Raw genomic sequence first — 12,263 nt, forward strand, 5'->3', positions numbered from 1 at the left:
GCCTCTTTGGTGCTGTATTCATCATTCAGAATAAATCTTTAAGCCAACGTTGTGTAAGGGACATTGCATATGCTTCCCCTTCGAAACTTGCTAGAAATTTATTAATAAAGAACTGTGCACACATTTATACTGTATATGAAGGAGACTGCATAGTGGTGGTTCAATGAAGGGCCTTCTTTAGGTGGACTGATGAATGGAATATTGTTTAATCTGCCCTCCTCCTTTTCTACTGCCTCTTGCAAGAAGACGTCAAACTTTACTGCCTTCTCTCTCTCTCTCCTCCGATAGCTTTCAGGATTGCATTGCTTGCTTAAAATTAAATGGCAATTGGACTCACAGGGGGTATAAATCTTTTTAAAAATCCCTGAACACTTGAAAAAGGCCCACTAGCACACTATTTTCTTCCACTTTCAGACATTACTATTTCCTTAAAGCTAGGATAGATAAAAATCGATGTTGGTTAAGAACTGAACTGGAGACAGATAGCTTGCCCATTTTGACAACTGAAGCCGGAGAACTTAAGTGTGTGAGGGCAGCTCTTTGAAGCAACAATCCCAAGGAGCGATCTATTTCTCTGGGAAAATGCCACCTTGTATAAAATGGTGCGTTTCAGATATTTGACAACTATGGGAAAGTGGTTCTACAGTAGAGGTTCCTGGAGGTTCATTCTCAGCCATTAAAGTGAGGAGCTGGTGTCTCAGCGACTGTTAAATATCAACCGAATAGTTGGGGTGGGGGAGACTTTTGTTTGAAGTAAAAAGTATCTAAAGATATTCCTCCCACAGACAATTGTGTATCTTCTTGCAAGTACATAAATGGGGGATGTCCTCTGCTTTAAATGAGATTTCTTTGATGTGTTTTGTATCATCTTATTTATGTAACCATGTAACCTCTTCACATGCTCATTTGACCTTCATTGGTTTAGAAGTGCTCTGAAAACCAAAGGGAGGTGAAGAGGAATACATTTTCTACAGCAGAAACTGATCTAACTATAATTCCCTTCAACTGCCCAACAGACTAACAGAATAGCAATAGCACTTAGACTTATATACGACTTCATAGTACTTTACAGCATTCTCTAAGCGGTTCACAGAGTCAGCATATTGTCCCCAACAATCTGGCTCCTCATTTTACTGACCTCAGGAAGGATGGAAAGCTTGAGTCAGTCAGAATCAAACTCCTGGCAGTTGGCAGAATTAGCCTGCGATACTACATTCAAACCACTGTGCCATCATGGCTCTTTTTGGAATAAGAGAGTTGGAAGGGACCTTGGAGGTCTTCTAATACAACCCTCCAACAAATATTCTTTTTTAAAATCTCCAATGAATAAAACCACACAAGCAAATAAAATAAAGAAGTTAAAAAAAAAGCAGTTGTGACAACAGTTCTGATATTTTTATCTCCAGCCTTGCAAATGCCTGAATGCACCCTTTTACCAACTTTCACATTTACATTAAAAACTATCATTGTGACATGAGCATTAGAATTGCTTGCTGTTGCTGAGTTTTAGTGGATAGTTGATAAATATGCAACATGAGTTCCTCTGCTTATGCTGATGCAGTTACAATTATATTAAATATACACAGAATTGTATAATATATATTAATAGTATATTCTACTGAGAATCATACTCTTTAAGATGCCGAATAGGGAATAGAAAACCAGCAATCTTGTTCCCTACTAAAGCAATGCATTGCTACTAAGTAATTCCCGGCCTTCTTGTGTTGAAGCACAGAGCTGTATGCTTTAATATGTGTACAGAACACGATTTAAAAATAAAATGTTCGTATGATCCTATTTTAGAAAAACCACATTCCATAATTTTATAAAAAACCACGTATTTGCCACAATTTCTGCTCTAGCCAAACAATGGTGACCATACAGCTCCCGTTCTAACTTTGCATGAAAAGGTGATAATTTGTCTTAGTGAATTCTTGATGGATGGTATTGAGCAAGGTGTCAGAATCCTGCACCATTTCTGGCAGGAGGGGTTGGCCACACAGAAAACTCTGTTCTGGTGTATACGTGAAGCTGAAAATACTGGAATAAATCAGACCATCGTTCCTTAGTAGCAGAAGGGGGACAGTGATTGGGTATCGCAACCATCTCCAATCAGGGCTGAATGCAGAGATATCAGGAACAACACACACTAACGACTTGGAATTCCTAAACAAAAACAAAACAAAACAAAACAAAACAAAACAAAACAAAACAAAACAAAACAAAATTCATTTATGGGTTTGGGTGTGTGCATGCACACATATTTATATCAGTAGTGGGTTTCACTTACCTGCGCTACCGGTTCGGAACTGTGAGCGCGCTTGTGTGTGCGCACTTGCTTCGCTCGTGGCGCTTCTGTGCATGCGCAGAGCATCTGGATTGACGTCCGGGTGGATCGGTGGAGCCTCCCACCCAGAGGTGAAATGTAAATGTGTTACTACCAGTTCTGTGGGCGTGGCTTGGTGGGGGGGGTAATGTGACTGGGTGGGCGTGGCCAACTTTTTTTTTTTAACTTTTCAAAGCATTTTTTCTAATGCTTTGAAAAGCCTCTGGTGATCAGGCAACTCAGCTGGGATCGTCAGAGACTTTTCAAAGCATTATTTTTGTCATCTCTTCGGCCAAGAGGTTGCAGAAAAAAATGCTTTGAAAAGCCTCTGAGGATCCCAGCAGAGCTGCACGATCATCAGAGGCTTTTTGTTTTACTTTTAAAAGCATTTTTTCGTCGGAAGAGGTTGTAGAAAAAATGCTTTTAAAAGTAAAAAAAAAAAGAGCCTCTGATGATCGTGCGACTCAGCTGAGCATGGTGGGGGGCGCAGGGATTTTTGCTACCGGTTCTCCAAACCACCCGCCGCCATTGCTACCATATCAGGTGATCTGATCCAAACTGGGAGCATTTCACCCCTGCTCCCACCGCCACCACTACTGGGGCGAACCGGTAGAAACCCACCACTAATTTATATACATATCCATAACATGTGCCTTTTCTCCTCCCCCCTCCCGTCCCAGGATAGTCTCTCTAGATTTTTCAAGCAGTTAAATTGTAATCAATAGATTTGTGTAAATAAAAAAGTGGAGAGTGTGGGTTTCAGTGCTCTTTCAAAATGTACTTCCTTTTTATCTGTGGAACTTGCACAGGCAAAGCAGAATGGCAGCTGCTCTCCCTCTTTGCAGCTCTACACAGGGCAGCTTTCCAGGACTATTTTGTAAACAGGGCATCCAAACGCAGCACCAAACTGGGACATCTATTTGCTTAGCTGTGGAACATTTCCACAAGCCATGGCTTCATCTATACCTCTTGTGGCAAAAAGAAAGTCTTCTACTTATTTCTTGAATATGGGTTTCCAACTGGTACCTGGTTGAGCAATGTGAAAAGAAGGATGCTGCATTAAGTAAGCCTTTGGTGTTTGGTTTGGTTTGGTTTGGTTTGGTTAGCATAGTATGCAGGATTTCATTGTCTGATTTTGAACAGTATCTTTTCTGCATTATGTTCATGACTTTGTGCAGTGTGCTACACCTAGAAGCAAACAATTTGAGCCCTAGACTTATTCATTATAGTAGCTTTCCATTAATCTTTCTTCCATCAGAAGTAAGAGACCTTGAGCTGGTTGTATTGTACAGCCGAGAGAAAGAGGCATATTGTTGAAATGTTGATTTTACGAGAAAGAAGGCTTGGGTTTTCTACTTTGCAGTGAATGGAATTTTTCTTTGTAGCTTTTATAGTTTTGGCAATAAATTTATTTAAATCCCTACCCATGTGATAGATCTGGTATCAGCCACAAGATGCCTGACATTATATACATGAAATAAAAATTGGAGATTTTGGGACCCTGTTTCCAAACTTATCAGAAAGGGAGTGTTTGTCTTCTTTTCACAGAAACCATGCAAATTACATTGCTGCTGCTGTGTGATTTAGTTATCTCTTTGTCAGGCACAGGGAACTTGAGATTTTAGAAGATGCTGCCTTCTAATACTGGTATAAGTAAAAAAATAAATGAATTACTAAACACAACAACCAATATTGCACCAATCCATTTCACTCACTCCTGATTTCTCTGGAAGAGATGCTTTTGGAAGTTGTGCAAAGAATAGTCACCAGGAGACATGCCCAACTGATCATGCTGTGCAGTGGTGGGTTTCAAAATTTTTTACTACCGGTTCTGTGGGTGTGGCTTGGTGGTGGTGGCAGAGGAAGGATACTGTAAAATCTCCATTCCCTCCCCACTCCAGGGAAAGGTTACTGCAAAATCCCCATTTTCTCTCGATCAATTGGGACTCGGGAGGCAGAGAATAGATGGGAGCAGGGCCAGTCAGAGGTGGTATTTACTGGTTCTCCAAACTACTCAAAATTTCTGCTACCGGTTCTCCAGAACTGGTCAGAACCTGCTGAAACCCACCTCTGATGCTGTGGTTTCAGGACAGTCTGTATTTGCTTTACCTGTACATAGTCTCTGCTTCCACATCTCCAAACCAAATTTTCATGTTTGTATGGAAATAGTTGCCTTGGACTTCCAGCATTGCCACATCCCCTCCACCGGTCAGCTGTGGAAAACAAACCCAAGCATAGGATCATCCATCTTAACATGAAAGTACAATATAGCCTTTCCTCCCAGGACTTTGTCCTAATTTTGCACCTCTGTGGACTTTAAAGCAAAGATACTCATATTTTGACCTGGAAGGCTTTTTGGCTTTGCACAGAAGTCTATAACTTCTGTAATGTCAATGGGCTGAAAACTTAAAGCTCTCCAGAGATTATGGAACTGTAACACCTGTTGTCATAAACACTATCCATTAAATCTAGGGCTGAGCGTTGAATACCTGGAGAAATGTGGTTTCTCAGTTTTCTGATATATCTGAGCCATGCTTGGGGTGGGGGGGTTAAAATGTATTGATGCTTATAGAAGTCACAGTACTAAATAAATAATTTAAATGGGAAAACAAAAGACTTTGATATGGTTCATATAATGTAGTTTCCAAACTGCATTAAGTGAACAGAAAAAACCCTCAGGTTATGATTACTTTTATGCCTCGCATCTGAATGCCTCCAAGATATGGAAGAACACAAGTCACCAACGTAATCCTTCATTTTAATCTCATAAATAAACATATTTTTCTGCAGCCACACTTCAGTTGCTAATTTCTGTTCCACAAGGAGCTCCATGTTAGCCTTGTGCATTCTATATTAATTAATTCATACCAATTGCAAGTTTCTGATTCAGTGAAAACAGAACGTTCTATCTAAGCTGTTTGTAGAGATGGTTGCAGAAGTAAAGAATAATTTAATACACTCCGCACAATCTTTTACTGCCATTTCAAGGAAACTGAAAGAATCTTCAGGTTTTTGTTGTTAAGGCTGGAGATAAAGTTATTAAGATGAAATAGCCAATGTTTTGTCCCCTGATTTTTTTGCACAAAGCAGCAAGCAAAAGAGCATGGGGAAAAAAAACCCCTCTATGTACCTCCAAGGTTGTTATAAGAGGGACAGGACCCAATGGATTCTGGATGCTGGTTGGGTTGAGGCTGAATGAGTATTCCACAGCCTCTGTCCCAATGATGGTCCAACAGGAACTGTCATTCAGCAATTCTCGGTTTATTTCTTTGGGACAGGGAGATGCCTGCACAGCAATAAATATCAACTTTGAATATATTCATCAATGTGATTATAAATCACTTTTCTGTCTACTGAAATGCAATTATTCTACAAAATCATCACAAATACAAAGCGGAGAGATAGATACCAGTAGATAGATTTATTTAAAACAATCCAAAGTAATAATAACATTATTTAAAAGCCAGCAAAGTCTTGATTAAAATGCAATAGAAATGGAGCCAGCCTGTCTTACTTTGAAAGAAGATTCTTTCTACTTAGAGCTAAGGAATGGAATTAAGGCAATCCTTTTCAAACTTGGCAACTTTAAGATGTATAGACTTCAGCATGCCCACTGGGAATTTTGGGAGTTAAAATGGCAAAGTTTGAACATCACTTAACTAAGGCAACTAAGAAAGCACTGACCATACCAATTTCCATGCTAGCTAGGGATCCCGTAGTCCAGTTATTGTGAATGGCAGATTGGGTAAGCCTAAAGCCTGATTGGTATGGTAGTTGCCATTTTCTACTAATGTTTGATAGAATGATGTTAGTGAAATAATGAAATGCTTGAATGGTTAAAACAGTGGAATTATACAGGTCACATAAACTTTCAACTTTCCATTTCAGTATTTTTACCTTGCAACAAAAAAGAGCAAGGGCTCTTTTTTTTAGTATCTCCCCAATTAATTTTCCCATTTCTATGTTGCTGAAGTGGCTTTGATTATGACCACGGGAAACTGTAATCACATCCAATTCAGATAAATCTTTAGTCAAGCTTTGGCAATTATTTCAGTGTGCTCAGGGGGCAATGAAAACAGCCATCTGTAATTCTTCAGTTGTATCCAATTAATATGGTGATATATAATCATGCACTTTTCCTTCTGATAAGTCTCAATTTTTGTGGGGAAAAAGGGAAGTGGCGTCAGCGTGGTCTATTCAGATAGTCTTCTGCATATACTGAACACACAAAGGGAAGAGTAACAATGTTCATCATGGTCATTCTTTATATCCTCTATGCAGTGGTGAAATCTAAAATTTTTTCCTACTGGTTCTGTGGGCGTGGCTTGTGGGGGGGGTCATGTGACTGGGTAGGTGTGGCTATGTAGTCATGTAACTGGGGGATCAAAAGACAGTAACTCACTTTAACAATGTCCTGCTGGAGTAGGGGCTTGGACTAGATGACTTCCAGGTCCCTTCCAGCCCTGGATTGATTGCTGTGCTCTTTCAAGGTATCACCTGAAGCTGCGTCTAATGCTAGGTTTGTGGTCCTTCCTTCCTCTCCTTTTTCCCTCCCTCCCTTTCTTTTTCTTTCTTTTGTTCTTTTTCTTTCTTCCCTCCCTCCCTCTTTCTTTCTTTCTTTCTTTCTTTCTTTCTTTCTTTCTTTCTTTCTTTCTTTCTTTCTTTCTTTCTTTCTTTTTCTCCTTCCTTCCTTCCTTCCTTCCTTCCTTCCTTCCTTCCTTTCTCAGCACCCCCTTACCCCCTGTTTTTGGCCTCAGGGAAGCAGGCTTCAGGGAAGCCTTCTGGGAGCAAAAATGGACTTCCCCCAATAGGTAGTAAAAAATGCTTTAAAAGGTTAAAAAAAAAGTTCCAAGGATCACGTGGCATTGCTGATTGTCACAGCTGATTGTTGGAACTTTTTTTTAACTTTTTTAAAGCATTTTTTTACTACCTATTCCCGAATGGGTAGTAAAAAAAATGCTTTAAAAAAGTTAAAAAAAAATTCAGATGATCAGTTGTGCCGCACCATCGTCAGAACTTTTTTTTTTACTTTTTAAAGCATTTTTACTACCAGTTCCGTGAACCAGTCACATTTGTTATTACCAGTTCGGTAGAACCGGCCCGAACCAGTAGCAATTCACCCCTGCCTCTTATTTTTATTTTTTCAGATTTCTATACCACCCTTCTCCTTTCGGACTCAGGGCGGTGAACAGCCAAGATAAAACATTTGTACACAAAAGTTAAAATAGATTTAAAATAATTAAATAAAGTTTGGCCCATAATTTAAAACATTTCAATTAAAATCAATATCAAATTTTAAAAACCAACCATAAAATCAGGACAGCCCGGCTAACTGAAAAAAATAGGTTTTAAGGGCCCGACGAAAAGTCCGGAGGTCTGGGATCACTCGTATCTCTGGGGGTAGATTGTTCCAGAGGGTAGGTGCCACCACAGAGAAGGCTCTCCCCCTGGAGAGCCACTATGGATAGGAGGTAAATTTCACAGGTATCTAACACTAGTTCTCTAGAGGTCTAAACTATATATGGAGCCTGTGCACTTCCAGAAGTTTTAACAGCTCAAAAGATTCATTTATTCTTGAAGATTAAGGAGGATGAGGAGGGAGGAGGACTTATTTGCTCATATTTGCTTTCACTTCTCATTTGTTGATTGGATTTCTTCCTCTGACTACAAGCAAGAACATCCTTGTTTATACTCAAACACCTTGAACAACTTCAAACTTTGTGGCTACCTGCATTATATTTAATTCCAAGCTAGGTTGGTTACTGGAAGACAACCGTATCCACATTACCTGGTACTGGATTACGTTCTCTGTTGAGAGGCAGAGGTACATCCTATCACTCCCATGAAACTGGAATGCACATTTATGCAACTGGGAAACTGGTTCATCCACATCCAACATTACCGATTGCTTAGCAACTTTGCGAATGATCTCAAGAATAAATAGACATAACAAAAGTTCAAAAGAGAACGAAAGAGCCTTCATGGTACAGTGGTCTAAGCACCCTGTTATTAACACAGCTACCTGCAATTACTGCTGGTTCGAATCTCTCCAAGGCTCAAGGTTGACTCAGCCTTCCATCCTTTCTAAGGTAGGTGAAATGAGGACCCAGTTTGTGGGGGCAATAAGCTGACTTTGTATAAAATATACAAAAGTATGAAGGCTATTGCTTAACGCATTGTAAGCCTCCCTGAGTCTCCGGAGAAGGGTGGCATATAAATCAAATTAAAAAAAAACAAAAAACAAAAAAAAACCCATTTGACCTTTGCAGTTGAGTTCAGATTTTTAAAACTGTGCTTCAGAGGACAGAATAGGAACAAAAATGGCAAGCTATGCAAAGTAGGGTCGTTCAAGTATTGTACTCGGGACTGATGCAAAGCCCTCCAACCACGACTACTATCTACTCTTTGAATGGGAACTTACAACCAAGAGTTCTCCCCCCAAAAAATTGTGCACCAGCTGTGGGAGGTTCCCAAACCTATAGTCACTCAGTCTTGCCAAATTAAGCCTGAGCCTGTTCTTTCCATTAGATGCTGAGAAAGCACCTTGATGATATCACTCATCAATCAATTGTATTTGAACATGTATAACAATATATTGATATTACCTAAATATGTGCCATTGGATGACTTCACCCAACAACCTCATGTAGATGTTAAATACGAACAGGAACACAGGCAAGCCCTATGGAACCTCACTCTTTAGGGACTTAGAGGTGGGCCCCTTCCACACAACACCATTTGGAACTGAATTGCACAACCACATCTTTTTACATTTGTTGTGGATATTTCTGCTTCTCTATTAGTCTGCAGCAATCCTCTAATATTACGGCTGATGAATATCTCTGTTTTATGTAGTCACTATATAACTTTTGTGTAGGTATAGGATGAAGAGAGAAGATGATGATTGCAAGCACCAAGAATACTATTGTAAAGTTACAGACTATTCCAAAATGTTACTTCTGCAGTGGTTTTTTTTCTTCCAAGTTATTATTAAAACCTTACCAGGACTTCCGGTTTGCGGTGTTTCTTTAAAGACCGCCAGCCCCGCCGCCTGTAGAGCCGCCCCGCGATCGAGGAGCGGCTCGAAAACTCCAAAATCTTGAAGATTGAAGGAGAAGAGATAGCAGGGTACAGGTTGAGCCCCTGTAACCCCCCAGGGAACTGTTTCTGGGGAGGAAACAGGCGTGGCTCCCTTCCAACCTGCTGAAACTCCGGGCGGCGTGGGACGTTTCTGCTAATTAGCAGAACAAGCCGGCAGCAGCAAACTCTTAAAGCGAAAGGAACTAATTTTAACAATCAACGGAAATATCAACTTGAATCCAGAAACTTGAAAACTGCAAGTATCAGTGCTTTGTTGACTTTCTAATTTAAAAGAGAAAGTGAGTGAGTGAAAGTGATTTGAAAAAAAATGGCGCCCAGCATTTGAGTTAACGAGCTAATGAAAGTGGATTTGTGAAGCCTTCCTGCTTTGTTACAAAGTTATAAAGCTGCTACAAAGTTGCTCTATCTAAAGAAAAAAATTCTTTTTCTAAAATTTGACTTTGTTTTACTTCAGCTTCACTTGATTAAATCTGGGGGACTTTTTTAGAAGCTTTTGTGGAAGAGGGAAAGGAAAAAGAACTTCCCTCTTTAGAAAAATTAGCTTACGTGGCACAATGGCTTCAAAGAAGCAGGAAGGGAAGGCATCAGGGGGGGGATCCCCCACACATAAACATCAAACGCAACTTCCCCCTGCTCAACAGTTACAAACTCAGAAAAAAGAAATTGATGTGGGAGATTTAAAAGACTTTATTTCTAAAACTTTGGATGAAAAATTTCAAGAATCTCAACAGGAAATAGATCATAAACTTCAAAAATCACATGAGGAATTTCTGCAGGAAATTAATGAAGTTAAAGATATGGTGAAGCAGAATCAAAATATGGTGACCAAAAAAATATCAGAAGTGGCGTCTGGCCTGGCAATTTTATTGGGAAAGTTGATTTTAAAGTTGAAGAACTCAAATTAGAAGTTAATGTTAGGATGAAAGATAATGACTATAAAATTGAAGAAGCTGATAATAAAATGCAGAGAATTGAAGATGAGATTGTCATGATACAATTCCGGGCGATGGAATTTGCCATACGGCTTCGGGGAATTCGAGAGGAGGAGAGACAGGACTTGAGACAAGTTTGCTCTGAAGCCTTGGCTAAGATCTTACAAGTTAACCCTGATCTGGTATTTCACAAAATAGATAAAATTTACAGAGTGAACTCTTGGGTGGCCAGACAAAGACAACTGCCTAGAGATGTGGTCATATATTTTACTGAGAGAGAAATTAGAAATGAAATCCTCCAAAAATCTTTTCACACCTCTGTACAAGTGGGGGGCTCACGACTTGTAATTTTTAAAGAATTACCTCCTAAAATGCTGAAAGCTAGAAAAGAATTTGGTTTTCTTGTTAAGGAATTGAAAGACTTACAGATACCCTTCCGGTGGGACGCGCCAGCTGGGATAATTTTTAGATATAAGGGAGAAGGATATCGATTGAATACTGTGGAGAAGGCACAACATTTTTATAGTACTATTCTTAAGGAAAGAACACCATCTCCACGTACATCTACAGTTTTGGAGATTAAGGAGAGTGAAGAGAGGCAATTGGAAGAACAGCCTAAGCAGGAATTAGAAAATGTGCAAGGTGCAGAAGGAGGTTTTCTGAGTGAGCCCTTGCTGGATTCTTCTCCAATTTTGGATTTGATTCAGTTGACTGAAGTTAAAGATCAACGTATAACTAGAGCTCAATCCAAATTACTTAAACAAAAGCAACAACAACAACAGGAAAGACAAGACAAGAAGGCAGCAAAGAGTACCCCACAAGAGAGTGGAGCTATGGGAGGAGCAAGATCGAAGCTCTTGGATGAACTTCAAATATTTTGCTCTGCGCTCCAGAAACAGGCCGATGACCCTTAAGTGTTTATCTTGGAATGTTAATGGGTTGAATTCAGCACAGAAAAGGAAGAAACTATTTACATATTTGAAACAATTTAATAATGATATAATATGTTTACAAGAAACGCATATTACAACTCAAGATCAGAAATATCTGATAAATTCAAAATTAGGAGTACATTATATATCTTCAACTTCGCAGAAAAAGAATGGTGTGGTTATTTATGTAAATAAAAAATTAACAGCAAAAGTTATAGAAGTAGATCAAGATGGTAGGTTTGTAGCAATTGAATTGCTTACAGCAAATGGTCAAATTCTTTTGATTGGAATTTATGCTCCCAACCAACAACAGGATTGTTTTTACAAGATGTTACATACTAAAATAGTGCAATGGGACTATAGATCTATTTTATTTATGGGAGATTGGAATGGAGTAATTGATTCTAAATTAGACAAAAAGAGCTTGGCAAAGTCTAGAATTAGACTACCGCAGACTTTTTTTGATTTGAAAGAAGATATGGAACTAAAAGATGTTTGGAGAATACATAATCCAAATGAATTGGATTACACTTTCTTTTCCGATAGACATAGATCTTTTTCTAGGATTGATTTTATCCTGTTGTCAAATGATCTACTTATTAAGACAAAAAGAACAAAGATTTTTCCAAGAACTTTGACTGACCATAGCCCTGTATGGATAGAAATTGAGATGGATAAGGTTGAGAGACGTTCTTGGAGATTAAATGAGAATTTGTTTAGATATGAAAAAAATACAATAGAACTTAAAAAGCATTTGAAAGAATTTTTTGAGATAAATTTGAATAAAGGTACCCCAATTGAAATTGTTTGGGACGCTAGTAAAGCTTATATGAGAGGGGTACTTATCTACATGAATTCTAAACATAGACTGTTCCGACAAAAGAAAAGATCTGAGTTGGAAATGGAAATAAATAATAAGGAACAATTACTTATTAAAAACCCAACAGATGAAAGAATACGAAGTGCTATAAA

General features: G+C 38.9%; 1 protein-coding gene across 1 annotated transcript in view; it reads right to left on the minus strand.

The window, feature by feature from the left end:
• Positions 1-1,892: 1,892 nt before the first annotated feature.
• RBPJL (recombination signal binding protein for immunoglobulin kappa J region like) overlaps positions 1,893-12,263 on the minus strand; it is a 36,285-nt gene continuing 25,914 nt past the window's right edge. The window contains exons 8-11 of the mRNA XM_070941117.1: positions 8,115-8,255; positions 5,457-5,612; positions 4,436-4,539; positions 1,893-2,166 (exon numbers count right to left, since the gene is read on the minus strand). Of these exons, the coding sequence (XP_070797218.1) occupies positions 1,893-2,166; positions 4,436-4,539; positions 5,457-5,612; positions 8,115-8,255 (675 nt within the window). The remainder of the gene's footprint in view (positions 2,167-4,435; positions 4,540-5,456; positions 5,613-8,114; positions 8,256-12,263) is intronic.

This window comes from Pituophis catenifer, unplaced genomic scaffold, assembly GCF_029215685.1.
Source record: "Pituophis catenifer annectens isolate HBS135680 unplaced genomic scaffold, rPitCat1.0.hap2 SCAF_3, whole genome shotgun sequence".
Taxonomy (NCBI): Eukaryota; Metazoa; Chordata; class Lepidosauria; order Squamata; family Colubridae; genus Pituophis; species Pituophis catenifer.